This window comes from Bombyx mandarina, chromosome 04 (assembly GCF_030267445.1).
Source record: "Bombyx mandarina strain Sakado chromosome 04, ASM3026744v2".
Lineage (NCBI taxonomy): Eukaryota > Metazoa > Arthropoda > Insecta > Lepidoptera > Bombycidae > Bombyx > Bombyx mandarina.
The window spans coordinates 13,726,080-13,751,449 of NC_143211.1; the positions used below are offsets into that span (position 1 = coordinate 13,726,080).

General features: G+C 46.6%; 1 protein-coding gene, 27 non-coding genes and 7 pseudogenes across 29 annotated transcripts; all 35 read right to left on the reverse strand.

Annotated features, from left to right (window-relative positions):
• On the reverse strand, positions 1–23,965 carry Fam92 (CBY1 interacting BAR domain containing protein Fam92). Of its 2 annotated transcripts, XM_028178303.2 has the most exons (8): positions 23,706–23,965; positions 6,303–6,462; positions 5,586–5,735; positions 4,847–5,071; positions 1,042–1,080; positions 836–952; positions 279–383; positions 2–197 (listed from the first exon to the last, which is right to left on the reverse strand). In XM_028178303.2, exons 1-8 carry the CDS (start codon positions 23,840–23,842, stop codon positions 144–146), a joined length of 987 nt encoding a protein of 328 aa, XP_028034104.2. In that variant the 5' UTR covers positions 23,843–23,965; the 3' UTR covers positions 2–143. The 2 variants fall into 2 exon arrangements, with proteins under 2 accessions (XP_028034105.2, XP_028034104.2); XM_028178304.2 differs by lacking the exon at positions 1,042–1,080 and having other exon boundaries at positions 1–197.
• On the reverse strand, positions 16,617–16,735 carry LOC114246058 (5S ribosomal RNA). Its single transcript, XR_003624812.1, has one exon. It is a non-coding gene; the product is annotated as a 5S ribosomal RNA (ribosomal RNA).
• On the reverse strand, positions 16,811–16,929 carry LOC114246057 (5S ribosomal RNA). Its single transcript, XR_003624811.1, has one exon. It is a non-coding gene; the product is annotated as a 5S ribosomal RNA (ribosomal RNA).
• On the reverse strand, positions 17,005–17,123 carry LOC114246056 (5S ribosomal RNA). The gene has a single exon (XR_003624810.2). It is a non-coding gene; the product is annotated as a 5S ribosomal RNA (ribosomal RNA).
• Positions 17,199–17,317, reverse strand: LOC114246055 (5S ribosomal RNA). Its single transcript, XR_003624809.1, has one exon. It is a non-coding gene; the product is annotated as a 5S ribosomal RNA (ribosomal RNA).
• Positions 17,393–17,511, reverse strand: LOC114246054 (5S ribosomal RNA). Its single transcript, XR_003624808.1, has one exon. It is a non-coding gene; the product is annotated as a 5S ribosomal RNA (ribosomal RNA).
• On the reverse strand, positions 17,587–17,706 carry LOC149503160 (5S ribosomal RNA; annotated as a pseudogene).
• LOC149503161 (5S ribosomal RNA) lies at positions 17,782–17,900 on the reverse strand. Its single transcript, XR_016323029.1, has one exon. It is a non-coding gene; the product is annotated as a 5S ribosomal RNA (ribosomal RNA).
• Positions 17,976–18,094, reverse strand: LOC149503162 (5S ribosomal RNA). Its single transcript, XR_016323030.1, has one exon. It is a non-coding gene; the product is annotated as a 5S ribosomal RNA (ribosomal RNA).
• LOC149503163 (5S ribosomal RNA) lies at positions 18,170–18,289 on the reverse strand (annotated as a pseudogene).
• On the reverse strand, positions 18,365–18,483 carry LOC149503164 (5S ribosomal RNA). The gene has a single exon (XR_016323047.1). It is a non-coding gene; the product is annotated as a 5S ribosomal RNA (ribosomal RNA).
• Positions 18,559–18,677, reverse strand: LOC149503165 (5S ribosomal RNA). The gene has a single exon (XR_016323031.1). It is a non-coding gene; the product is annotated as a 5S ribosomal RNA (ribosomal RNA).
• LOC149503166 (5S ribosomal RNA) lies at positions 18,753–18,871 on the reverse strand. Its single transcript, XR_016323032.1, has one exon. It is a non-coding gene; the product is annotated as a 5S ribosomal RNA (ribosomal RNA).
• Positions 18,947–19,065, reverse strand: LOC149503167 (5S ribosomal RNA). The gene has a single exon (XR_016323033.1). It is a non-coding gene; the product is annotated as a 5S ribosomal RNA (ribosomal RNA).
• LOC149503168 (5S ribosomal RNA) lies at positions 19,141–19,259 on the reverse strand. The gene has a single exon (XR_016323034.1). It is a non-coding gene; the product is annotated as a 5S ribosomal RNA (ribosomal RNA).
• On the reverse strand, positions 19,335–19,454 carry LOC149503169 (5S ribosomal RNA; annotated as a pseudogene).
• Positions 19,530–19,648, reverse strand: LOC149503170 (5S ribosomal RNA). The gene has a single exon (XR_016323035.1). It is a non-coding gene; the product is annotated as a 5S ribosomal RNA (ribosomal RNA).
• Positions 19,724–19,842, reverse strand: LOC149503171 (5S ribosomal RNA). Its single transcript, XR_016323036.1, has one exon. It is a non-coding gene; the product is annotated as a 5S ribosomal RNA (ribosomal RNA).
• LOC149503172 (5S ribosomal RNA) lies at positions 19,918–20,037 on the reverse strand (annotated as a pseudogene).
• LOC149503173 (5S ribosomal RNA) lies at positions 20,113–20,231 on the reverse strand. The gene has a single exon (XR_016323048.1). It is a non-coding gene; the product is annotated as a 5S ribosomal RNA (ribosomal RNA).
• Positions 20,307–20,425, reverse strand: LOC149503174 (5S ribosomal RNA). The gene has a single exon (XR_016323037.1). It is a non-coding gene; the product is annotated as a 5S ribosomal RNA (ribosomal RNA).
• On the reverse strand, positions 20,501–20,619 carry LOC149503175 (5S ribosomal RNA). Its single transcript, XR_016323038.1, has one exon. It is a non-coding gene; the product is annotated as a 5S ribosomal RNA (ribosomal RNA).
• On the reverse strand, positions 20,695–20,813 carry LOC149503176 (5S ribosomal RNA). Its single transcript, XR_016323039.1, has one exon. It is a non-coding gene; the product is annotated as a 5S ribosomal RNA (ribosomal RNA).
• LOC149503177 (5S ribosomal RNA) lies at positions 20,889–21,007 on the reverse strand. Its single transcript, XR_016323049.1, has one exon. It is a non-coding gene; the product is annotated as a 5S ribosomal RNA (ribosomal RNA).
• On the reverse strand, positions 21,083–21,201 carry LOC149503178 (5S ribosomal RNA). The gene has a single exon (XR_016323040.1). It is a non-coding gene; the product is annotated as a 5S ribosomal RNA (ribosomal RNA).
• LOC149503179 (5S ribosomal RNA) lies at positions 21,277–21,395 on the reverse strand. The gene has a single exon (XR_016323046.1). It is a non-coding gene; the product is annotated as a 5S ribosomal RNA (ribosomal RNA).
• LOC149503180 (5S ribosomal RNA) lies at positions 21,471–21,590 on the reverse strand (annotated as a pseudogene).
• LOC149503181 (5S ribosomal RNA) lies at positions 21,666–21,784 on the reverse strand. Its single transcript, XR_016323041.1, has one exon. It is a non-coding gene; the product is annotated as a 5S ribosomal RNA (ribosomal RNA).
• On the reverse strand, positions 21,860–21,978 carry LOC149503182 (5S ribosomal RNA). The gene has a single exon (XR_016323042.1). It is a non-coding gene; the product is annotated as a 5S ribosomal RNA (ribosomal RNA).
• LOC149503183 (5S ribosomal RNA) lies at positions 22,054–22,173 on the reverse strand (annotated as a pseudogene).
• On the reverse strand, positions 22,249–22,367 carry LOC149503184 (5S ribosomal RNA). The gene has a single exon (XR_016323050.1). It is a non-coding gene; the product is annotated as a 5S ribosomal RNA (ribosomal RNA).
• LOC149503185 (5S ribosomal RNA) lies at positions 22,443–22,561 on the reverse strand. The gene has a single exon (XR_016323043.1). It is a non-coding gene; the product is annotated as a 5S ribosomal RNA (ribosomal RNA).
• On the reverse strand, positions 22,637–22,755 carry LOC149503186 (5S ribosomal RNA). The gene has a single exon (XR_016323044.1). It is a non-coding gene; the product is annotated as a 5S ribosomal RNA (ribosomal RNA).
• On the reverse strand, positions 22,831–22,950 carry LOC149503187 (5S ribosomal RNA; annotated as a pseudogene).
• Positions 23,026–23,144, reverse strand: LOC149503188 (5S ribosomal RNA). Its single transcript, XR_016323045.1, has one exon. It is a non-coding gene; the product is annotated as a 5S ribosomal RNA (ribosomal RNA).
• Positions 23,966–25,370: the final 1,405 nt, after the last annotated feature.

Consider the following 25,370-nt stretch of genomic DNA (forward strand, 5'->3'; position numbering starts at 1 on the left):
TACATAATGCTTGGCAGTAAAATGAAATTTCTTTATGTTGCAATGAATTAGTTTTATTCGACAAATAAAGATGCACAGTCTCAAAACGTGTATTACTTATTAATAACTACAATCAACGTGTTAAGGACTAAACACTGCAACGTTTAACGCGACTCTGTTTCTTCAGACGATTCTTCACTGCAAGATTCACTGGATCCCTAAAGGTTTAATTGTTTTTTAATATTTAAAAAATATGTGTACGGTACGTTTTGTGAAATGTTACTACTGCATTTCCTTACCGTTGTTTCATCTTCATCTTTACTAGGCGAATGGTTCATGAGCGCTGCTAAAGAACTAGACCGCGTAACACCAGATTTCTCTGGAGTACGTAATTTTCGCACAGTCTGAAAAAGATATATATATATATATATATAATCTGAATCTCTGAAGCGGCTCCAGCCATTTTCATAAAATTTAGTATACAGGGGATTTCGGGGGCGATAAATCGATCTAGCTACGATTTATTTTCAGAAAATGTTGTTTTATTCGTGTTTTCAATAATCAACTCTTCCCCACATCTATTGGCGAATAATAATACCATTTTTCTTAATTGAGGGCAACTAACCGCTTTAAAGACACAACAAGATGGCGTTATAGCATTATATATTGGTCATCATCTAATATAGAATTAATAGCGCAAAAACAATTATGTTAAGTATATATGTGTACAAAAGCAACTCTATATTAATAAAATCTCAATTTTACAATACATATTGTTAAACTGGATGCCAATCAATTAATTAGCTACATTTAATTTTCTATTGGTAGACGCGTAATAGAAAGCAGTAAGGTTTACCGCCGGATCTTCGTTATTAACTGGTGAATGCGTCATTAGTGATGCCAGTGATGATGATCTTGCTGATATACCGGTACTGACTTGTTTCTCCGGAGATCGCAGTTTTCTTCTAAAATTCTATATTGAATGAACGTTTTGATTATGAACTTTATTTATATCAATTATTACCGTAAAATCGATAATTCATAATTTTTAATAATAATTACCAATGGTTCCTCGTTATCTGATAGACCTGTATTCAAAAGCTAAAAATATGTGTTAATAGATTATTGACTTTAACGAAACCTTATCGAACTTCCAAATAATTATACATACATATATTCAAATAGAAATAAGAACTCTTTTTTGAAATTAGATAGTAGAGTAGGTAGATTAAATAGCTATTATACCTAGTCAGGTCATAAATTCTGTCACATGTTTAATGTAAAATAATTGAAACAAGTTTATTCATTATGTAACCATTCATATACCAAAATGAACTTAACAAAATATAGATTCTTATGACACTAAAGTTTATTCAAAATGACCTCCGTGATTTTGAATACAGGCCTTCAATCTGCGCGGCCAGTCGTCTATCGCAGCACGAACGAGGTCCATGTCAATATCGGCGGCTGCCTTAATCAAAGATGTCTTGAGTGACTCCAAATTAGGATGAGGCTTTGAGCACGCCTTTTCCTCCAAGTGTTGACATATCTTGTAATCTAACCACTGAAGTAGGAAACCTATGGAAATGAAACGTCAACAAAAAATTCGTGCCACTGTGACGTCATCTGGCCACAAAAGATGGCGGTTTTAGTGCTGCCCAGAAGATTTTAATGTTAGTATGTTTTATCGATAAACGTTCTTGGCTTATTTTATTTTAAATATTGTTGAGTATGAATGTATTTGTAGAATTTATACTTTAATAGGAAGTAAGTATATTGTTATGTGCAAAGATGATGTGATTTAGATATTATGTGAAATCTAAGACGAGTTCGTGCTTCAAATTTTCCAAGTAAACGATATGACGATTTTTAAAATTTGCTACACTGATTTTATAAAGTTGTCGTTTGCCGCAAAACATAAGGATATGGCATAGTACAGTGCCATCAGCCCATTTCTAACATGCTGAATGTTGTCGTATTTTGAGTACGTGTTTTTCTTAGACTATTACAATCTATTTTAATTGTTTTGCTGACTCTAAAGTCCGTAACACACTACCGCAGCGCACCTCAAGGAAGGTGCGCCGCACCATTTAAATCACTTTCGCTTGAGAGTGATTCAAATTTTAAAGTTATCAAGGGACCGCGTGAAAAAAAAAACACCTACAGAACATTTATTCATTAATTACAAACGTCATTCCTTGTGACTTCCTCTCTAAAATCACTTAATTATTAAATATTTAACGAGTTGACAATAGTGTTTTACTCCTGCGGAATAAAAGTATTTTATTTAAATAATTCCGAATAGATTTAGTCGGTAGCCTTTTTCCTGAAATATCTAAGCAGAATGTCTAAATATGTTTTGATGACATATTTTAAAGAGGTATTTATGATTAGTGTCATGATCAATAGATTCCGACCGAAAAATGGTGTCCGATTTTTTGGATGAGGGCTCCATAATGAATTTAAATATATATAGATAATAGTTTTGGGGCATCGACTTTCTTGAGATCCTATAAAATATGTTTTAATTATGATTTTTGTATGTTTTAAGCATGATAAAATAAGAAATTTTATATAAGCAATCATATTAAATCGATATCAAAGTCAATAAATAATGTACAACCCAAAACAGACGGCCGAACTGACGTGACAATGACATTTGGCGCGCTAAACATGGCGGATTTTCGGCCTCATTAGACGGAGACGGAGACATTTACGTATATTCATGTTTCATTTTATGTACGCACTGAAATACTGTTATATTGTTTTCCTGCGAGTTAAAGTGCTGAGTAAGAACGAGATAGATATATGTTTATGTATGTGCCTTCAAAATGGGTACTATTTATATAAGCAATTGTACGTATAGAACAATATGTCGTGTCCCTACTATATAGGTCTATGGTCTATGCCCAAAACAGACGGCCGAACTGACGTGACAATGACATTTGGCGCGCTAAACATGGCGGATTTTCGGCCTCATTAGACGGAGACAGAGACATTTACGTATATTCATGTTTCATTTTATGTACGCACTGAAATACTGTTATATTGTTTTCCTGTGAGTTAAAGTGCTGAGTAAGAACGAGATAGATATATGTTTATGTGTGTGCCTTCAAAATGGGTGCTATTTATATAAGCAATTGTACGTATAGAACAATATGTCGTGTCCCTACTATATAGGTCTATGAATCTAACGGATTCAAATCTGGACTGGAGGAGGGCCAGTCTTCGTGCCGGATGAAGTCGATTTCACGCGCCGCCAGCCAGTCTTGTGTGCTCTTCGCTCTATGAGCTGGCGCCGAATCTTATTGGAATACCCAGTGCCTGTTATTGAACATGGTATGAGAAACAGGTTCCACAAGGTTCGTCAGGACTGTATTTTGATACATAACTGCATTCGTTTTTACACCTTTCTCACAAAAATGTACCTCTGTTAAGCCCCAATAAGAAACTCCCAACCATACCATGAGCGAGGATGGAAAATGACCTCGTTGGACACGCGGAATACGGTTGCTCGCTTCTTCACTACTGTGTGCGTACACCTTATCATTTTGTTTGTTGTAGCTCTCTTCTACGGTAAAAATTTGTTCATCCGAAAAAATAATTTCCCGATATTTTTTTCCCGCGTACCGCTTCAACAAAGCGCGGCATCTCTTCAGTCTCAGGTCCATTAGACGAGCATTCAAACGATGTCCTGTTTTTCTTCGATATGCCCGAAGCCCTAAGTCTTCATTTAACACCCTTTTCACCGTGGTTCTGCTTAACCCCATCTGAAGGGCCAACAGTTTCTGCTTACGTTTGGGATTTCTTTGAATTCGCGCCTTCACAGCTTTTATCACTGCTGGAGTCCTAACAGACCGAGGGCGACCACTTCTTGACCTGTCATCTACACTAGAGTCTTCATTGTATCGTTTGATGGTACGATAAACGAATCTTTTGGTTATATTCAAATTTTTCAGTATGTTAAAAATTTGAATTGGCGCGTAACCGCAACGATGCAACGCAATAACTGCAACACGGTCTTCTTTAAGCGTCCACTCCATATTTAAAAATTAGTAAAAATTCTAAGAGTATACATTTTTATTTTCATGAACAATTCGAAATTCGAATTCAATAAACTTTTTTGTGGCCAGCATTCTAAAAGAAAAGTTTTTACTGTGTGACAATACTTATGACCTGACTAGGTATATTCAAAGAGAAAGTAAAACAATTTTTTGAAAATAGATAGTAGAGTAGGTAGATTAAATAGCTATTAGAGAGCATATTGTATGAATATTCTAAAATTGAGTCGGATACTTTACGAAACCCGATTGAGAATGCACGCAGCATGTTACATACATATTATTACACAAAAATGGTAGGTATTTGGATGATCGTTGTAATTTAATTACATCCCGAATTTAAATAGCTTTGATACTCGTAGTGACCTGATGATTGTTATTAGGTTTTTAAACTGTGTGAATTTTGAAGTAAAGATTTTTTTTATTGTTTAGGTGGGTGGACGAGCTCACAGTCCACCTGGTGTTAAGTCGTTACTGGAGCCCATAGACATCTACGACGTAAATGCGCCACCCACCTTGAGATATAAGTTCTAAGGTCTCAAGTATAGTTACAACGGCTGCCCCACCCTTCAAACTGCTTCATGCATTACCGCTTCATGGTAGAAATAGGCAGGATGGTAGTACTTACCCACGCAGACTCACAAGAGGTCCTACCATCAGTAAAGAAATAATTAAAGCATAATATTTAATTTTAAAAGTTTCATTTCCATTTCAGTCACTATACGAATATTTGGAAAATATCTAATACTAAATATTTTTTCTTTACATCCCTATTTTAATTTGACATGGAAGCTATAATATCTTACCTCTAAATCTGCTTTATCATTAATTTCATCTATTTGTTGATAGCCCACGGTGAGCAGTTCCACCGCCTTAGCATGGAATGCCATTTCAATCGTAACAAAATCCGATAGTAAGTTCTTTAGTTGCTGTAGTTTACGTTTTTCAAAGAACTCTGTCTGTTCACTCAGGCTTTTGGCACTCCGTGACATTTCCGCTGACGCTTTCATAAACTCCGATTCCGCGTAAGTCTAAAATTAGTTTACTTATATCTATTTATTCAGGACTAGCGGCAGGAGCTCCGGCTTCGCTCGGGTCTTTAACAAAAATTTCAACGATATTTCACGTTGTTTTATTTTTTTAAATAATAGAACACTTATTGCGGCGTAACTATAATAGTGAGACATATGCTGTTGCGATACTTTTTGTAAATAATAATGTGTTCTACAAAGTCGTAGTACATTAATTTATTCTATCCTGAATAGTTTTCGCAGGGCACGCGATGTAAAGAATATTTTAGGTTTTTTTTTACACCTTGGGTTACATTATTGGAGTTTTATTAAGGATCCCTAATTTTTTTCAAAAAAAGTTTATAGCCTATGTCACTCGGGAATAGTGTAGCTTCCAAACAGTGAAAGAATTTTTCATCTCGGTTCAGTAGTTTTGGAGTCTATTCAATACAAACAAACAAACAAATCTTTCCTCTTTATAATAATAATAATAAGTATAGATAAATACAATATCATAAATGAAAACGAAAATTACCACTTGCTGTCTATTAAATGGTTGTCGTTCCCTAGCTTTATCCAAGACTTTCTTACGAGCAAGCTCTTTGTCTCTAACATTCATTGCGTGTTTTACTTCTTCTCTGGCATGTTTACATATAGTATCATATTGCGACAGTTCACCTATAACCTGCAAGCAGAATAATTTCATTAAACCAATAATTTTATTAAGCCAAATAATTTTAATATCAAACACATGAATATGTCTAAACTTAGGGTATAGTGAAGCTTTTAGGTAACTCATAATTAAAACAAGTGTATTTAATACATACTGACCATCATTTACTACTTTCTAAAGTTATATCCATTAATTACATTTTAAAAACATTCGAAATCATACATTTTGTGGTATCTATAGGTTTAATTAACCATTTAACACTTAGTACTTACGATAATAGGTCATGCTCTAAGAAACCGAGCTGATGCACTGAGACAATTGGAAAGAATATTGTTTTTTTTTGTTTTTTTTATTGCCCTTGTAGGCAGACGAGCATACGGCCCACCTGATGGTGAGTGGTTACCGTCGCCCATGGACTTCAGCAATGCCAGGGGCAGAGCCAAGCCTACCGTTTAATACTCTCCACAAGCCTCGTTTGAAGAAGGACATGTCATAGCGCTCGGGAAACACCGTGGAGGGGAGCTCATTCCATAGCCGGATGGCACGTGGCAAAAAATACCTTAGATGATATAAAATTACCTTAGCTTCTAGCCGTTGTACTTCACAATTTCGATATTCTTCTAAAGCCGTCAGGGTGACCGAAAGATTGTCCAACCCCGTACTTAAAGATTTATTAACGATTTCATTATTTGCGTAACTCTTGAGTACTTTGGTCAGTTCGTCACCCATATCTCTTAATCTGCATAGTTGAATTATTAATGTCTATGTGTGTTATTGTTAGTAGTCCTAGGCTAAATAGAGTTATCATCGTTATCATCATGAAATGTCATTAAAATGTAAGTAAATTGCAAGATATCAATATAGAATAGATTTTACTGATGGTATGACCTCTTGTGAGTCCGCACGGGTAGGTATCACCACCCAACCAATTTCTGCCGTGAAGCAGTAATGCGTTTCGGTTTGAAGGGTGGGGCAGCCGTTGTAACTATACTTGAGACCTTAGAACTTATATCTCAAGGTGGGTGGCGCATTTACGTCGTAGATGTCTATAGGCTCCAGTAACCACTTAACAGGTGGGCTGTGAGCCGTCCACTCATCTAAGCAATAAAAAAAAATATCACACAAAAATTAATTAGGTAATTTCACTCTTTTATTGTTTTGTTTGTATTCTAATTAATTAAATTGAATGTAAATATAGTCAAACAGCAATGAAAAAGCTGTACTAGATATATATGTCACGGTAAATGTACACTCTTGGGAAATGTACACTTTTACCGGTAAATGTGCACATTTGAAAAAGTTAGGTATATGTGAACTGAATATAATGTACTTAGTCTGGCCATAAATACTGTTACAATTAAAAATAAACAAACTACTATATTTGAATTTGGAATCTGTAATTTTTATATGATTGCTCATTGAGTTTTCTCATTTTGGCGCCAATACATTGTACAATATTTTGCGATATTAAAATGGAGTGGGATGATAAAGAGAACCGAATCGCTGTGATTGCATTACACAAAGTAGGTATGGAGCCAAATGCAATTTTTAAAACTCTCCATACGCTTGGTATTAGTAAAATGTTTGTGTACCGGGCTATTAATAGGTGCAATGAGACCTCCTCTGTTTGTGACAGAAAAAGATTTGGCCGTCCACGTAGTGTTCGTACGAAAAAGGTGGTCAAAGCAGTAAGGGAAAGAATTCGAATAAAACCTGTCCGAAAGCAAAAGATTTTATCTCGGGAGATGAAGATAGCACCTAGAACCATGTCGCGTATTTTAAAAAATGACTTAGGACTTGCAGCCTATAAGAGACGTACAGGTCATTTCTTAACTGATAATTTAAAAGAGAATAGTGTGGTAAAATCGAAACAACTACTGAAGCGGTACGCAAAGGTAGGTCATAGAAAAATTTTGTTTATGGATGAGAATTTTTTTACAATTGAGCAACATTTTAACAAACAAAATGACCGTATTTATGCCCAAAGCTCTAAGGAAGCTTCCCAATTAGTCGACAGAGTGCAACGTGGGCACTATCCGACTTCAGTGATGGTTTGGTGGGGTATTAGCTATGAAGGAGTGACTGAGCCATACTTTTGTGAAAAAGGTATCAAAACATCGGCACAAGTGTATCAAGATACCATTCTTGAGAAGGTAGTGAAGCCCCTTAACAACACCATGTTCAACAATCAAAAATGGTCCTTCCAGCAAGACCCGGCACCAGGTCATAAAGCTCGGTCTACGCAGTCTTGGTTGGAAACGAACGTTTCGGACTTCATCAGAGCTGAAGACTGGCCGTCGTCTAGTCCCGATCTTAATCCGTTGGATTATGATTTATGGTCAGTTTTAGAGAGTACGGCTTGCTCTACACGCCATGATAATTTGGAGTCCCTAAAACAATCCGTACGATTGGCAGTGAAAAATTTTCCCATGGAAAGAGTATGTGCTTCTATTGATAACTGGCCTCAACGTTTAAAGGACTGTATTGCAGCCAATGGAGACCACTTCGAATAAGGCTTTTATACATTACTAGCGACCCGCCCTCGCTTCGCTTCGGAAACATTAAAATACACAAAAACAAAACAAAAAAAACCAATTTTTTTTTTTTTTTTTTTTTTTTTTTAAAAAGTAGCCTATGTTCATCAGGGACAATGTCGGCTTCTAATGGAAAAAGATTTTTTCAAATCGGTCCAGTAGTTTCGGAGCCTATTCGAAACAAACAAACAAACAAATCTTTCCTCTTTATAATATTAGTATAGAAATTGTTTTATATTTATGTATTAAACTAACACACTGTAAACGTAATAATTGTTATTTGCCATAGATTTTTTTTTTTTTTTTTTTTTTTTTTGTTTTCCTTTGTAACAGTATTTATGGCCAGACTAAGTATATTGTACATTTCCGGGCAAATGTGTACTCTTGCCTTCACGTTTTGGTAAATGTATAATACTATTACCTTCATGTTTTAAGAAAAGTTGGAATACAAATAAATTAATAATGTTGTTGCATTAAATATTTATTTAAATAAACATAATACAAAAAGCTTTAATAACGACAATTATTAAAAAAAAAAGTTAATGACAAACAAAACATACTTTTCTTTGCACATTATACAATATTGCGTAGGTTAGGTGAGGTTAGGTTGTAGTCCCGGGACCTGGGCGGGCCCCCCGGTGCGCACTCTGCGTGGCCGGGGGCTCCGTCTGTGGGGGAGTTTTGCTGGACTTCCACCGTGGCGCGTCCGTAGGTGGCGGATAACGGGATCCTCTGGGCGACATTCCCAGAGGTATCGTCCGATCTTTTTCGTTGCAAGGATTCTTAGGTTTAGGTCCTAGGTATAGGGTTAGGTTTAGATGTAGATTAAGGTCCTAGGTATATGATTAGGTTAGATGTAGGTTAAGGTCCTAGGTTTAGGGTTAGGTTTAGGATAGCTTAGATAGGCTTTGCAACGAAAGAGATCGGATGACGCGGACCAAAATCAGCACTAGGAGGAGCGGAAGGACTGCGCTCTCCACACTCTTCACTAAGTGAAGAGTGCTCCTTCTGGAGATCGCAGCTTCCGACGGCACTGGTTCGCCGGCCTGCCGTGAGCGGTGGCACCCTGTGCCCCGTAATCGTGGAAGTGAGTCAGCGCTGCATTTTCGCAGCTGCTGACCGCTGGTTGCTATGTCCCCGGCTTCGGCTACAGGGGAACGCCCCCCAGATATGGGGGGTACCGGTTCGCCGGCGTGGCTTCGTGGTCGCTCGTTTCGAGCGTCGGGCGGTGGTCTGCCGAGTTGCCCTGTGCACCCGGTGGGCTGCCGACCAACCCGTAATCCTCACTGAGTGGGGGGCGGTGGCCGCTGCCGCAAGGCACGGGGTCGCGAGGACGTAAACCTCTATAAAAAATACCCCAATCCCAAGCTCCGATGCCCGGCGAAGGGATGAATGGCTGGAGGGAGTCCAGTCCCGAGGGCATCACTTGATCCCAGGGGACCTCACCCCTGGTTAAATAAGAAAGGAAAAAAAATGAACATGGACAATTGCGAAACAGTATTACCCCAGGAGGGTACCTCCCGCTCAGCGGGAGGAGAATCCCTCCGTGCCTCCGAGCAATCGGAGGCACGCTGCCCCTCGTATTCTGGGGGGGGCAACAATTGCCTAGAGGAAGGAGGCGGCAGCACGAGCCGCGAAAACGATCTATTCGTGCACCCTGAGCGTTGCGACAGTGCACTCTCACTGCGCTCGACGCGAAGCTCTGCGAGGGGCTACGCGTCGAGTGGTCGAGAGTCGCCGCTTTTGCTCCGGAATACTACCGGACGGCTCGCCAGCAGAGCCAACGCTGATGCGAAAACTCGGAGGAAGCGGAAGACGGTCAAGCGACCAGTGACTTCCGCTCCCTCCGACTCCTCGGAAATTGAACCCGCGCCCGCCAAGTTTTTGGCGGTCGAGGAAGGACCGGCGACTGTTGCGGCGTCGTCCGCCAAAGAACAGGATGTTCGGATAACCTGCGGCGGATTGGCAGCCGGCTCGCTGCGAGGCGGGAGAACCCGTTGTGGGAAGGCCGAACGAGTCAGGGAGGGAGAGGTTGAGCGGTTGTGCCGCTCCCTTATGGAGACTGAACCCACTGACCTGCACAAAATCTTCGATATCTCTCTGGATATTGTCTCCAAGGTGGCGAGCAAATCAGGCTCCTTAAAGGGCACGTACGTGCATGCCCTGAATTGCGTGGTCACTGCCATGGGTAGGCTCCTAGAGGCATTTCTCCAGCGCACGGCCACGGAGGAAACAGCTGGCCTGCGGTCGCAGCTGGAGAGCCTACAGGCTTTGTACGCCTGCGTTCAGAGTGAGAATGCAGAGCTTCGGGCGGAGAGTGTAAAGTTGCGGGAGGAGATGGCCGCAATGCGTGTGGCCATTGATGGTGTAAGGAGACAGCGGGGCAGTTCGGTTTCCCCACCACCACCGCCCCAAGTGCAAGAGGCTATAGTGGCGGAAAAAGATAAGGAGATCGAAGACCTCAAGAGGCGCCTAGCCATTCTTGAGGCTCGCACCTCTACAGTGGTGCGTGCGAGGCCACCGCTGGCACACGAGCAGCCAGCGCAGGTATCAATAACGCCTAAGACCGCGGCTGCACCGGCGCCCGCGAACGCCACTGCGGCCAAACTGGCTACACGGTCCAAGACTGCTGGGCGACGAACACCCGCCCAGCCTGCGAGGCCTCAGGCTGCTGCTTCTGTCCCGCCCCAGCCTGCGAAGGCGGGGCCTGGCAGAAGCCGCAACAATCCAAAGGGGTGTGTGAATGCCGCCCAGCCAGCGCAACACCCCCAGCCCCGTCCATTGCCTCCCGCCCCGTCCAACATGGACGCAGCCTGGACGACGGTAGTGAAGCGGGGTCGAAGGAGGGCGCAAGACGTACCTAACCCCCGTCCCGTCCCGACAGTCAAGGCTCCCCAGGTAGTGGGTCGAGCAGCAACTGAAGGGAAAAGAAAGGGAGGGCGCAAGGCAAGAAAACCGCGCGCTCCGCGGTCGGCGGCTGTCGTATTGGAGCTGCTGCCGGCTGCCAAGGAAAAGGGCCTCACCTATGGGGAGGTCATGGCCCGGGCGCGCGCTAGCGTCGACGTGGATGCTATGGGCGTGGAGGGTGGCCTCCGAGTCCGGCACACCGCCAACGGGGCCCGGTTGCTGGAGTGTCCTGGTGCCAACACCAGTGCGGCCGCGGATAAGCTAGCAACCCGGCTCCGTGAAATCCTGCCGGACCCAGAAGTGGTGCGTATAGACAGGCCCGTCAAAATGGCAGAAGTCAAAGTGACGGGCCTGGATGAATGCGCCACAAAGGAGGAAGTGGCCGCTGCCATTGCATCGCAGGGCAATTGCGCCCTCACGCAGGTCAGGGTGGGAGAGCTGCGAAGCTCTTACTCTGGAGCCTTCACTGCGTGGGCGCGTTGCCCTATGCAGGCGGCCACGCTCCTGGCTACGCCTCCACAAGGTCGGCCCGCCGACTCACCAGGGAGGCTGCGCGTGGGCTGGGTGATGGCCCACGTGCAGTTACAGAAGGCCCGCCCCTGGCGATGCCTCCGGTGCTTCGGCACCGGGCACGGCCTCGCCAGGTGCCCATCGGCCGTGGACCGCAGCGGGCTTTGTTTCCGCTGCGGCCAGCCCGGACACAAAGCGGTCTCCTGCGCAGCCGCCGCGCCACACTGCGTGCTATGCGACGCGGCGAAGCGGCGGGCCGATCATCGGGCTGGGGGCCCGGCCTGTCTTTCCGCCCCCTCCTCCACAAAGAGGAGGCGTGGCGGGAAAAAGAAGAAAATAGCAGAGGAAGAGCCGGCTGCGTGTAAAGCAGCCGGCCAGTCAGTTCCCGCCGCGGCCGTCGGGCCGCAAGGTGGGACGGAAGACGAGGGAGCGATGGACGTGACACCTCAATAATGGATCACGTCCATCGCTTCCTCCAAGCGAACGTGAACCACTCCGCCAGGGCGCAGGATCTCCTCGTCCACACCATGGCGGAGTGGTTCATCGACATCGCGATCGTTGCGGAGCCATACTTCGTACCTCCCGACCGAGAGGATTCCTGGGCCGGAGATGTTGATGGCTCCGTGGCGATCGTGATGCGACAGTCAGCGGCGCTACCCCCCCTTGGAATGGTGGCCAGGGGATCCGGGTACGTCGTAGTTAGGGTCAATGAAACCGTCGTGATCGGGGTGTACTTCTCTCCGAACAGGAGTCTCGCTGAGTTCGAACGGTTCCTGGGTGGGCTCGAGGCGTTGGTTCATCGCTTCGAGTCTCGCCCGGTGATACTGGCGGGGGACCTCAACGCTAAATGTACAGCGTGGGGCTCCCCCCGCACGGACTCGCGCGGCGAGTTCCTGTCGGAGTGGGCTTTCGCGACCGGTCTCTGTCTTCTGAACAGAGGTTCGGTCGCGACCTGCGTGCGGTGGAACGGGGAATCACACGTGGACGTGTCGTTCGCGTCTCCGTCCGCCGCACGCCGTGTCCGTGGCTGGCGTGTTCTCGAGGGGGCGGAGACGCTCTCGGACCATCGGTTTGTTCGATTTGAGCTCTCCGTTTCCACTTCGTTGAATGCGCCGGCCGAAGACGCCCGCGGTGAGGAGGAGCTCCCGCGTAGCGCTCCCCGATCATTCCCACGATGGGCACTGAAGCGCCTGAATAAGGTGCTCGCGGTGGAGGCGGCCACAGTGGCCGCGTGGGCGCCGATGCCTGCGCGTCTAGTGGACGTGGAGTCGGAGGCCGATTGGTTCCGGGGTACGATGCGTCGCGTCTGCGATGCTGCGATGCCCCGAGTCAGTGGCCGCGCCCCACGTGGCGGTGCGTATTGGTGGACGCCCGAGATCGCACTCCTCAGAGAGGAGTGCGTGCGGGCACGCCGCCGAAATGCCCGCCACCGCCGTCGCCGTCTTCGCGGTATGGATTTCGCGGAGGTGGCGGCCCGCTTACATGCCGACTGCCGTGAGAAGCAGGAGGCTCTGCGGCGGGCCATCGGCGAGGCCAAGTCTCAGAGCATGAAGACGCTCCTGGAGACGCTCGATCAGGATCCCTGGGGGCGCCCGTACCAGACGGTACGCAAGAAATTGCGACCGTGGGCGCTCCCGGTGACGGAGCGTCTCCAGCCTCAGCAGCTGCGGGATATTGTCTCCGGGCTATTCCCGCGGATGGAGAGGGACTTTGAGCCCCCCTTCATGGGCGTGCCGCCACGCCTTGACGCGAGCGGTGATGCCCCTGCTGAGGTGGTCCCTCCGAGCATATCGGAGCAGGAGATGCGTGCGGCCGTGTCGAGGATGCGGAGGAAAGACGCGGCCCCCGGCCCTGACGGTGTTCACGGTCGGGTTTGGGATTTGGCCTTCGGTGCCCTTGGGGACCGGCTCGTGCGGCTCTTTGAAGCCTGCCTCGAGTCGGGGCGGTTTCCAAAGCAGTGGAAGACGGGCAGACTTGTTCTGCTAAGGAAGGAGGGACGCCCTGCGGACTCACCTGCGGGGTATCGTCCCATCGTGTTGCTGGACGAAGCGGGAAAATTGCTCGAGCGAGTGGTGGCCGCCCGCATCGTCCAGCACCTGACGGGAGTGGGTCCTGATCTGTCAGCGGAGCAGTTCGGATTCAGGGAGGGCCGCTCGACCATTGACGCGGTGATGCGCGTGCGTGCCCTCTCTGATGAGGCTGTCAGCCGGGGCGGGGTTGCACTGGCGGTGTCCCTGGACATCGCCAATGCGTTCAACACCCTGCCCTGGTCGGTGATCGCGGGGGCGCTGCAGTATCACGGCGTCCCTGCGTATCTCCGTCGGCTGATCGGGTCCTACCTCGAGGATAGGTCGGTCGTGTGCACCGGGCACGGTGGGACGGTGCTCCGCTTCCCCGTCCAGCGCGGTGTTCCACAGGGGTCGGTCCTTGGCCCTCTCTTGTGGAACATCGGCTACGACTGGGTCTTGCGTGGCACCCTAAGCACTCCTCTCCCGGGTCTGAGCGTAGTTTGCTACGCGGACGACACTTTGGTCGTGGCCCGGGGGAGGGACTTGCGAGAGTCTGCCCGTCTTTCCTGCGCGGGGGTGGCCTTCGTCATCGGCAGGATCCGACGGTTGGGTCTGGAGGTGGCGCTTGATAAATCCCAGGCCCTGTTGTTTCACGGGGCCCGGAGAGCGCCGCCTCAGGGGGCCCACCTCGTGATCGGAGGCGTTCGCGTCGAGATCGAGGCAACCGGGTTGCGGTACCTTGGTCTCGTACTGGACGGTCGTTGGAGCTTTCGCGCTCACTTTGAAAGATTAGGTCCCCGACTGATGGCGGCCGCCGGCTCGCTGAGTCGGCTGTTGCCGAACGTCGGGGGGCCTGACGTGGTGGTGCGCCGCCTCTACACGGGGGTGGTGCGGTCGATGGCACTGTACGGGGCTCCCGTGTGGTGCCACGCCCTGACCCGCGACAACGTTGCGGCGTTGCGACGTCCGCAACGCGCGATTGCGGTCAGGGCGGTTCGTGGATACCGTACCGTCTCGTTCGAGGCGGCGTGCGTGCTAGCTGGGACGCCTCCCTGGGACCTGGAAGCGGAGGCGCTCGCTGCGGATTACGCGTGGCGATGCGATCTCCGCTCCAGGGGGGAGCCGCGTCCCGGCGCGGCGGAAGTTCGAGCGCGGAAGCTTCAATCTCGGCGTGCCGTGCTCGAGGCGTGGTCTCGCCGCCTGGCGGACCCCGCCTACGGGCGACGGACCGTCGAGGCGATCCGCCCGGTCCTCTCGGACTGGGTGAATCGCGACCGAGGACGTCTCACCTTCCGAGCGACGCAGGTGCTCACGGGACACGGCTGTTTCGGTCGCTACCTACACCTCGTCGCCCGGAGGGAGCCGACGCCGAAGTGCCACCACTGCAGTGGCTGCAACGAGGACACGGCGGAGCACACGCTCGCGTACTGCACCGCTTTCGCGGAGCAGCGCCGCGTCCTCGTTGCAAAAATAGGACCGGACTTGTCGCTTCCGACCGTCGTGGCTACGATGCTCGGCAGCGACGAGTCCTGGCAGGCGATGCTCGACTTCTGCGAGTCCACCATCTCGCAGAAGGAGGCGGCGGAACGGGAGAGGGAGAGCTCTTCTTCCCTCTCGGCGCCGTGCCGCCGCCGTCGAGCCGGGGGTCGGAGGAGGGCGTTTGTCCAGCTCCAGCCCCTATGAGGAGGCAGTCTCCTCCCGGTGATGGTCACGGGGCGACCTAAGGGGGTTGAGGCTGCGCCGCACGCTACCGTCACTCTAGCGCGCTGGCACCAGGAGGACGGGACGGCGCGTCGGCGGCTGCGGACTGCGATGCGGTCCGCATTTTCGTCGTCGCTGTCGTCGCCGAACATACTGTTGAAGAGCAACCCGGTCGGCGGTGTATCGCGTTCCGACCTGGCAGGCTGGTTCTGGTCCAGCGGGGTATCCCGGAACACCAGCGGCACCGCCCGGGCGGCCTGGTAGGGCCGCCGTACCGCGGAGACCGACGTCGTTGGTTGTCGACTATCGCCTCGACGACCCGTCGGTCGGGCGTCCTCGGGGTGGCGCCGCGTGTCTGGTTGTAGTGTTGACCGCGGGAACCCCCCTACTCTGTCCAGGTTCTGACCCCGGACGGAGATCGGACGTCGGGTGTAAGAGTGCAGGGGAGTCGTTTAGTGGGTGGGCCCTAAAATCCTTGGGCCCGCGATCTGCTCTCAACACCTGCAGATCGTTAAGTCTCACATACCCCGCGCGCCCCCTAGGCGCGGGGACCTCGTAGGAGGTTCGGCCCTCTACCCGAAAAAAAAAAAAAAAAGGTTAGGTTGTAGTGGTGTGCATGCGCATGCGCAATTACTACCACTTGCGATTTCGTATTTTGTATGCCATGCTCACATTTATCAAAACGACATGGTCATTGTGAATTCAATGCACATTTCCCTTCTTTGAAATTGTAAATGTTAGTTGAATGCACATTACCCAAACGAGGAGGCAAATGTGCACATTTACCGGAAAATGTGTACATTTGCCGCAATATCTACTTACTACGCAATATTTTCCGGTAAATGTGTACATTTGCCCCAATATCTACTTTTACCGAAAATAATTAATACAAGTTTTAGCGATCTATGAAGAAATAAAAAAAATTACCGTAACATAATATATAAACACGCAGGTTGGTCCTCAGAACCCAAATTATAAAAATGCAACTTACTCTGAAATTTATTTCCAAACACAAATTTCGCTTTTTATTTCTTCATAGATCGCTAAAACTTGTATTAATTATTTTCGGCTTAAATACAAACCTTGAATTAGAAAAGGTTATTTTTTATTCAACGTCTCAATATTGTTGGTTTTATTCATGTTGCTCGACTTCTGTGATCGTACTTTCGTATTTTGTCACCAAAAACTCAGTGTCGTCACGAGATCCCAAACCAAATAAAACAAAACAAAAAAGCCAACATCACGTGGTGTTCCCAGGCGGTCACCCATCCAAGTACTGACCACGCCCGATGTTGCTTGACTTCGGTGATCGGACGAGAACCGGTGTATTCAACATGGTATGGACGTTGGCGGATGGTTTGTCGTATTGGGCCATCAAACAGTCGGTGTTGTTACGAGATCCTAAACCAAATAAAACAAAGCAAAAAGCCAACATCACGTGGTGTTCCCAGGCGGTCACCCATCCAAGTACTGACCACGCCCGATGTTGCTTGACTTCGGTGATCGGACGAGAACCGGTGTATTCAACATGGTATGGACGTTGGCGGATGGTTTGTCGTATTGCGCCATCAAACAGTCGGTGTTGTTACGAGATCCTAAACCAAATAAAACAAAGCAAAAAGCCAACATCACGTGGTGTTCCCAGGCGGTCACCCATCCAAGTACTGACCACGCCCGATGTTGCTTGACTTCGGTGATCGGACGAGAACCGGTGTATTCAACATGATATGGACGTTGGCGATTGGTTTGTCGTATTGCGCCATCAAAAAGTTAGTGTCGTTACGAGATCTCAAAACAAATAAAACAAAACAAAAAGCCAACATCACGTGGTGTTCCCAGGCGGTCACCCATCCAAGTACTGACCACGCCCGATGTTGCTTGACTTCGGTGATCGGACGAGAACCGGTGTATTCAACATGGTATGGACGTTGGCGATTGGTTTGTCGTATTGCGCCATCAAAAAGTTAGTGTCGTTACGAGATCTCAAAACAAATAAAACAAAATAAAAAGCCAACATCACGTGGTGTTCCCAGGCGGTCACCCATCCAAGTACTGACCACGCCCGATGTTGCTTGACTTCGGTGATCGGACGAGAACCGGTGTATTCAACATGGTATGGACGTTGGCGATTGGTTTGTCGTATTGCGCCATCAAAGAGTTAGTGTCGTTACGAGATCTCAAAACAAATAAAACAAAACAAAAAGCCAACATCATGTGTTGTTCCCAGGCGGTCAAAAAATCCAAGTACTGACCACGCCCGATGTTGCTTGACTTCGGTGATCGGACGAGAACCGGTGTATTCAACATGGTATGGACGTTGGCGGATGGTTTGTCGTATTGCGCCATCAAACAGTCGGTGTTGTTACGAGATCCTAAACCAAATAAAACAAAGCAAAAAGCCAACATCACGTGGTGTTCCCAGGCGGTCACCCATCCAAGTACTGACCACGCCCGATGTTGCTTGACTTCGGTGATCGGACGAGAACCGGTGTATTCAACATGGTATGGACGTTGGCGATTGGTTTGTCGTATTGCGCCATCAAAAAGTTAGTGTCGTTACGAGATCTCAAAACAAATAAAACAAAATAAAAAGCCAACATCACGTGGTGTTCCCAGGCGGTCACCCATCCAAGTACTGACCACGCCCGATGTTGCTTGACTTCGGTGATCGGACGAGAACCGGTGTATTCAACATGGTATGGACGTTGGCGATTGGTTTGTCGTATTGCGCCATCAAAGAGTTAGTGTCGTTACGAGGTCTCAAAACAAATAAAACAAAACAAAAAGCCAACATCATGTGTTGTTCCCAGGCGGTCAAAAAATCCAAGTACTGACCACGCCCGATGTTGCTTGACTTCGGTGATCGGACGAGAACCGGTGTATTCAACATGGTATGGACGTTGGCGGATGGTTTGTCGTATTGCGCCATCAAACAGTCGGTGTTGTTACGAGATCCTAAACCAAATAAAACAAAGCAAAAAGCCAACATCACGTGGTGTTCCCAGGCGGTCACCCATCCAAGTACTGACCACGCCCGATGTTGCTTGACTTCGGTGATCGGACGAGAACCGGTGTATTCAACATGATATGGACGTTGGCGATTGGTTTGTCGTATTGCGCCATCAAAAAGTTAGTGTCGTTACGAGATCTCAAAACAAATAAAACAAAACAAAAAGCCAACATCACGTGGTGTTCCCAGGCGGTCACCCATCCAAGTACTGACCACGCCCGATGTTGCTTGACTTCGGTGATCGGACGAGAACCGGTGTATTCAACATGGTATGGACGTTGGCGATTGGTTTGTCGTATTGCGCCATCAAAAAGTTAGTGTCGTTACGAGATCTCAAAACAAATAAAACAAAATAAAAAGCCAACATCACGTGGTGTTCCCAGGCGGTCACCCATCCAAGTACTGACCACGCCCGATGTTGCTTGACTTCGGTGATCGGACGAGAACCGGTGTATTCAACATGGTATGGACGTTGGCGGATGGTTTGTCGTATTGCGCCATCAAACAGTCGGTGTTGTTACGAGATCCTAAACCAAATAAAACAAAGCAAAAAGCCAACATCACGTGGTGTTCCCAGGCGGTCACCCATCCAAGTACTGACCACGCCCGATGTTGCTTGACTTCGGTGATCGGACGAGAACCGGTGTATTCAACATGGTATGGACGTTGGCGATTGGTTTGTCGTATTGCGCCATCAAAAAGTTAGTGTCGTTACGAGATCTCAAAACAAATAAAACAAAATAAAAAGCCAACATCACGTGGTGTTCCCAGGCGGTCACCCATCCAAGTACTGACCACGCCCGATGTTGCTTGACTTCGGTGATCGGACGAGAACCGGTGTATTCAACATGGTATGGACGTTGGCGATTGGTTTGTCGTATTGCGCCATCAAAGAGTTAGTGTCGTTACGAGATCTCAAAACAAATAAAACAAAACAAAAAGCCAACATCATGTGTTGTTCCCAGGCGGTCAAAAAATCCAAGTACTGACCACGCCCGATGTTGCTTGACTTCGGTGATCGGACGAGAACCGGTGTATTCAACATGGTATGGACGTTGGCGGATGGTTTGTCGTATTGCGCCATCAAACAGTCGGTGTTGTTACGAGATCCTAAACCAAATAAAACAAAGCAAAAAGCCAACATCACGTGGTGTTCCCAGGCGGTCACCCATCCAAGTACTGACCACGCCCGATGTTGCTTGACTTCGGTGATCGGACGAGAACCGGTGTATTCAACATGGTATGGACGTTGGCGATTGGTTTGTCGTATTGCGCCATCAAAAAGTTAGTGTCGTTACGAGATCTCAAAACAAATAAAACAAAATAAAAAGCCAACATCACGTGGTGTTCCCAGGCGGTCACCCATCCAAGTACTGACCACGCCCGATGTTGCTTGACTTCGGTGATCGGACGAGAACCGGTGTATTCAACATGGTATGGACGTTGGCGATTGGTTTGTCGTATTGCGCCATCAAAGAGTTAGTGTCGTTACGAGGTCTCAAAACAAATAAAACAAAACAAAAAGCCAACATCATGTGTTGTTCCCAGGCGGTCAAAAAATCCAAGTACTGACCACGCCCGATGTTGCTTGACTTCGGTGATCGGACGAGAACCGGTGTATTCAACATGGTATGGACGTTGGCGGATGGTTTGTCGTATTGCGCCATCAAACAGTCGGTGTTGTTACGAGATCCTAAACCAAATAAAACAAAGCAAAAAGCCAACATCACGTGGTGTTCCCAGGCGGTCACCCATCCAAGTACTGACCACGCCCGATGTTGCTTGACTTCGGTGATCGGACGAGAACCGGTGTATTCAACATGATATGGACGTTGGCGATTGGTTTGTCGTATTGCGCCATCAAAAAGTTAGTGTCGTTACGAGATCTCAAAACAAATAAAACAAAACAAAAAGCCAACATCACGTGGTGTTCCCAGGCGGTCACCCATCCAAGTACTGACCACGCCCGATGTTGCTTGACTTCGGTGATCGGACGAGAACCGGTGTATTCAACATGGTATGGACGTTGGCGATTGGTTTGTCGTATTGCGCCATCAAAAAGTTAGTGTCGTTACGAGATCTCAAAACAAATAAAACAAAATAAAAAGCCAACATCACGTGGTGTTCCCAGGCGGTCACCCATCCAAGTACTGACCACGCCCGATGTTGCTTGACTTCGGTGATCGGACGAGAACCGGTGTATTCAACATGGTATGGACGTTGGCGGATGGTTTGTCGTATTGCGCCATCAAACAGTCGGTGTTGTTACGAGATCCTAAACCAAATAAAACAAAGCAAAAAGCCAACATCACGTGGTGTTCCCAGGCGGTCACCCATCCAAGTACTGACCACGCCCGATGTTGCTTGACTTCGGTGATCGGACGAGAACCGGTGTATTCAACATGGTATGGACGTTGGCGGATGGTTTGTCGTATTGCGCCATCAAACAGTCGGTGTTGTTACGAGATCCTAAACCAAATAAAACAAAGCAAAAAGCCAACATCACGTGGTGTTCCCAGGCGGTCACCCATCCAAGTACTGACCACGCCCGATGTTGCTTGACTTCGGTGATCGGACGAGAACCGGTGTATTCAACATGATATGGACGTTGGCGATTGGTTTGTCGTATTGCGCCATCAAAAAGTTAGTGTCGTTACGAGATCTCAAAACAAATAAAACAAAACAAAAAGCCAACATCACGTGGTGTTCCCAGGCGGTCACCCATCCAAGTACTGACCACGCCCGATGTTGCTTGACTTCGGTGATCGGACGAGAACCGGTGTATTCAACATGGTATGGACGTTGGCGATTGGTTTGTCGTATTGCGCCATCAAAAAGTTAGTGTCGTTACGAGATCTCAAAACAAATAAAACAAAATAAAAAGCCAACATCACGTGGTGTTCCCAGGCGGTCACCCATCCAAGTACTGACCACGCCCGATGTTGCTTGACTTCGGTGATCGGACGAGAACCGGCGTATTCAACATGGTATGGACGTTGGCGATTGGTTTGTCGTATTGCGCCATCAAAGAGTTAGTGTCGTTACGAGATCTCAAAACAAATAAAACAAAACAAAAAGCCAACATCATGTGTTGTTCCCAGGCGGTCAAAAAATCCAAGTACTGACCACGCCCGATGTTGCTTGACTTCGGTGATCGGACGAGAACCGGTGTATTCAACATGGTATGGACGTTGGCGGATGGTTTGTCGTATTGCGCCATCAAACAGTCGGTGTTGTTACGAGATCCTAAACCAAATAAAACAAAGCAAAAAGCCAACATCACGTGGTGTTCCCAGGCGGTCACCCATCCAAGTACTGACCACGCCCGATGTTGCTTGACTTCGGTGATCGGACGAGAACCGGTGTATTCAACATGGTATGGACGTTGGCGATTGGTTTGTCGTATTGCGCCATCAAAAAGTTAGTGTCGTTACGAGATCTCAAAACAAATAAAACAAAATAAAAAGCCAACATCACGTGGTGTTCCCAGGCGGTCACCCATCCAAGTACTGACCACGCCCGATGTTGCTTGACTTCGGTGATCGGACGAGAACCGGTGTATTCAACATGGTATGGACGTTGGCGATTGGTTTGTCGTATTGCGCCATCAAAGAGTTAGTGTCGTTACGAGGTCTCAAAACAAATAAAACAAAACAAAAAGCCAACATCATGTGTTGTTCCCAGGCGGTCAAAAAATCCAAGTACTGACCACGCCCGATGTTGCTTGACTTCGGTGATCGGACGAGAACCGGTGTATTCAACATGGTATGGACGTTGGCGGATGGTTTGTCGTATTGCGCCATCAAACAGTCGGTGTTGTTACGAGATCCTAAACCAAATAAAACAAAGCAAAAAGCCAACATCACGTGGTGTTCCCAGGCGGTCACCCATCCAAGTACTGACCACGCCCGATGTTGCTTGACTTCGGTGATCGGACGAGAACCGGTGTATTCAACATGATATGGACGTTGGCGATTGGTTTGTCGTATTGCGCCATCAAAAAGTTAGTGTCGTTACGAGATCTCAAAACAAATAAAACAAAACAAAAAGCCAACATCACGTGGTGTTCCCAGGCGGTCACCCATCCAAGTACTGACCACGCCCGATGTTGCTTGACTTCGGTGATCGGACGAGAACCGGTGTATTCAACATGGTATGGACGTTGGCGATTGGTTTGTCGTATTGCGCCATCAAAAAGTTAGTGTCGTTACGAGATCTCAAAACAAATAAAACAAAATAAAAAGCCAACATCACGTGGTGTTCCCAGGCGGTCACCCATCCAAGTACTGACCACGCCCGATGTTGCTTGACTTCGGTGATCGGACGAGAACCGGTGTATTCAACATGGTATGGACGTTGGCGATTGGTTTGTCGTATTGCGCCATCAAAAAGTTAGTGTCGTTACGAGATCTCAAAACAAATAAAACAAAACAAAAAGCCAACATCATGTGTTGTTCCCAGGCGGTCAAAAAATCCAAGTACTGACCACGCCCGATGTTGCTTGACTTCGGTGATCGGACGAGAACCGGTGTATTCAACATGGTATGGACGTTGGCGGATGGTTTGTCGTATTGCGCCATCAAACAGTCGGTGTTGTTACGAGATCCTAAACCAAATAAAACAAAGCAAAAAGCCAACATCACGTGGTGTTCCCAGGCGGTCACCCATCCAAGTACTGACCACGCCCGATGTTGCTTGACTTCGGTGATCGGACGAGAACCGGTGTATTCAACATGGTATGGACGTTGGCGATCGTTTTCTCGTATCGCACAACGAAGAGACGAAGAGCTTTGTATCGTCAGATTTGAAAAGAAAACTACACATACTAAAATAACTTTAATGGAATATGTAGATAATGTAGGTGGTAATAGGATAACTAAGTATATTAGCTAAGATTTTCTTCTAGTGGGCGTTGATGGGTAAATATGACTGTCACACATTTACCTTTACCTTGTAATTACAGAAGACTAGAAATGCAACCTTTTAAACGCAATCGAATGTTATGTAATAAAGCTTCTTTTGTAGAATCTTTATAGATGAGAAGTTTTTAATATGACATTACTTTCATATTTACCGCGGTTTCGCGAATTGTATTATTTAAAATAATTAATTTATTTGAACTACATATATGCCGAAATAGCTGTTTATTTTTAACACGTATGTATCACACGTTTTGATAAACACGGTATTCGTCTTGAACCCGCGCTTTGACAAACCTTATAGTTTGGCTAATGATGCTATAGATTATAATAGAATTATAAAATAAGAATTAATACTTCATGTTTAGATAAATATACAGAAACTAACTAACCTGGCAGTTTTTCGTGTGTAATTACCAAATGCCACACACAGTTCACCAAAATTTTTTTCAACACTAGTAATACGGTCATTTATAAACTTTGCTTGTTGTTCATAACTTAAAGAATGTGAACTATCGCCTCTAAACATTGTGCTGTTCAATTATATTTTGTACGTTATCGCAGTAGGTATTCAAGAAACAATAATCACAACGTCCGAATTTATTTAACAACCTGTCCAATTACGTTCGAGTTTAATCCCCAATTACAATGATTGAAATATGGAGAATTGAAATGTAATGTTGAAAAATTAAGCATTGTAGTTGCTATGGAAACAAGTGAATGATAATCACAATAAATGTCGATGGTCGGTTTTGTGTGAGAATGCAAGGAGTGATGTTGCGTGATTTGTTTAAATAAATTGCGTAATTCTTCGCGCATGCTTAACATGTAATTTTTATTAACTGTTCTATCCATATCTTTAACAGATAAAATGTTATCTAAAAGAAAATAAAACGAAAAAGCTGCAAGTGGCTGCTCTGTTTCTTTTCCGTGAATTTCTACCATTTCACTAAGTAAATGTAATTTCATTTTATCATAACTAACCTCAATTAATTCTATTTTACTTCACTCTTGAAAAACTTAACTTTATTTTTTACTGTACTGGCCGAACATCCTACGAGGTCCACGTTCCAGCAGGGCGCGCTTGGAATGTGGGACTGGACGGTCCGTAGATGTTGAAAGCGGACCGCGGACCCATGGAATCGAGCTTAAGGCTATACCCACTAAGCGACTCTTTTGCACTCTCGCCCAAGTGTGGAGGCCACCACCTAGAAGGGCTGGGACATACGTTCGTACTGTGTCCTCCGATCCCCGGCTCGACAACGACGGGTCGATGTAGAGGCGGAAGAGCTCTCCCTCTTTCGTTACACCGCCTTCTTTTGCGAGATGGTGGACTCACAGAAGTCGAGCGAAGGTCGGCAGCGACACGGTGCAGGTACCAATCGAAACAATCGTAGCCGGTGAGAACTTGCGTCAGCCGGAAGGTGTCACGTCCTCAGTTGCGGCTCCAGTCCGCAGGAACAGGGTGGATCGCCTCATCAGTCTTGAAAACGTAGGATGGGTTAACTAAACGACGAAATCACGCCTCCAGCACGGATTACCGAAATTAGAGCCTCCGCACTCGAATCAATCCTTCGTGGGGGCGCCGTTCCCCTCTAGGAGGTCACAACGCCACGTGTTTGTAAAACAGCCATAACGTCGATTTCTTTTTTAAATAAATACTAATTTACTGAGACGATATTTCATTCCATATCATATCGTTTCATTTGATTTCATCCCAATTGATTAATGTCTCAAATTAATCAACAACAGTTCATTTCGTTCCATTACATTTTCAATAAAATGGAATTTACAAATGATTATTTTTTTAATGCAATAGTTTAATGCAATAGTTTAAATATTATAAATATAAATATTTTACTAACAATCACGCCACGTTAACTGGTCCCGTGATAAGTTCGCAAAGAACTTGTGTTACAGGTACCAGATATCGGAAATAAATGTAAGATTTTTATATACACATACATATATTTAATATACATCCATAACCCTGGAAAAGATATTTATATTTATCATACAAATATCTTCCCTTGGCGGGATTCGAACCCGCGACCCCC

Bases quoted from the DNA above. Each gene is read 5' to 3' on its own strand.
- Fam92 (XM_028178303.2), bottom strand. From the start codon at position 23,842: ATGTTTAGAGGCGATAGTTCACATTCTTTAAGTTATGAACAACAAGCA. The intron at 1,081-4,846 runs GTAAGATATTAT...ACATATTTTTAG, and splicing joins ATGATAAAGCAGATTTAGAG to CTTTTGAATACAGGTCTATC. The intron at 953-1,041 runs GTAATTATTATT...CATTCAATATAG, and splicing joins CAGATAACGAGGAACCATTG to AATTTTAGAAGAAAACTGCG.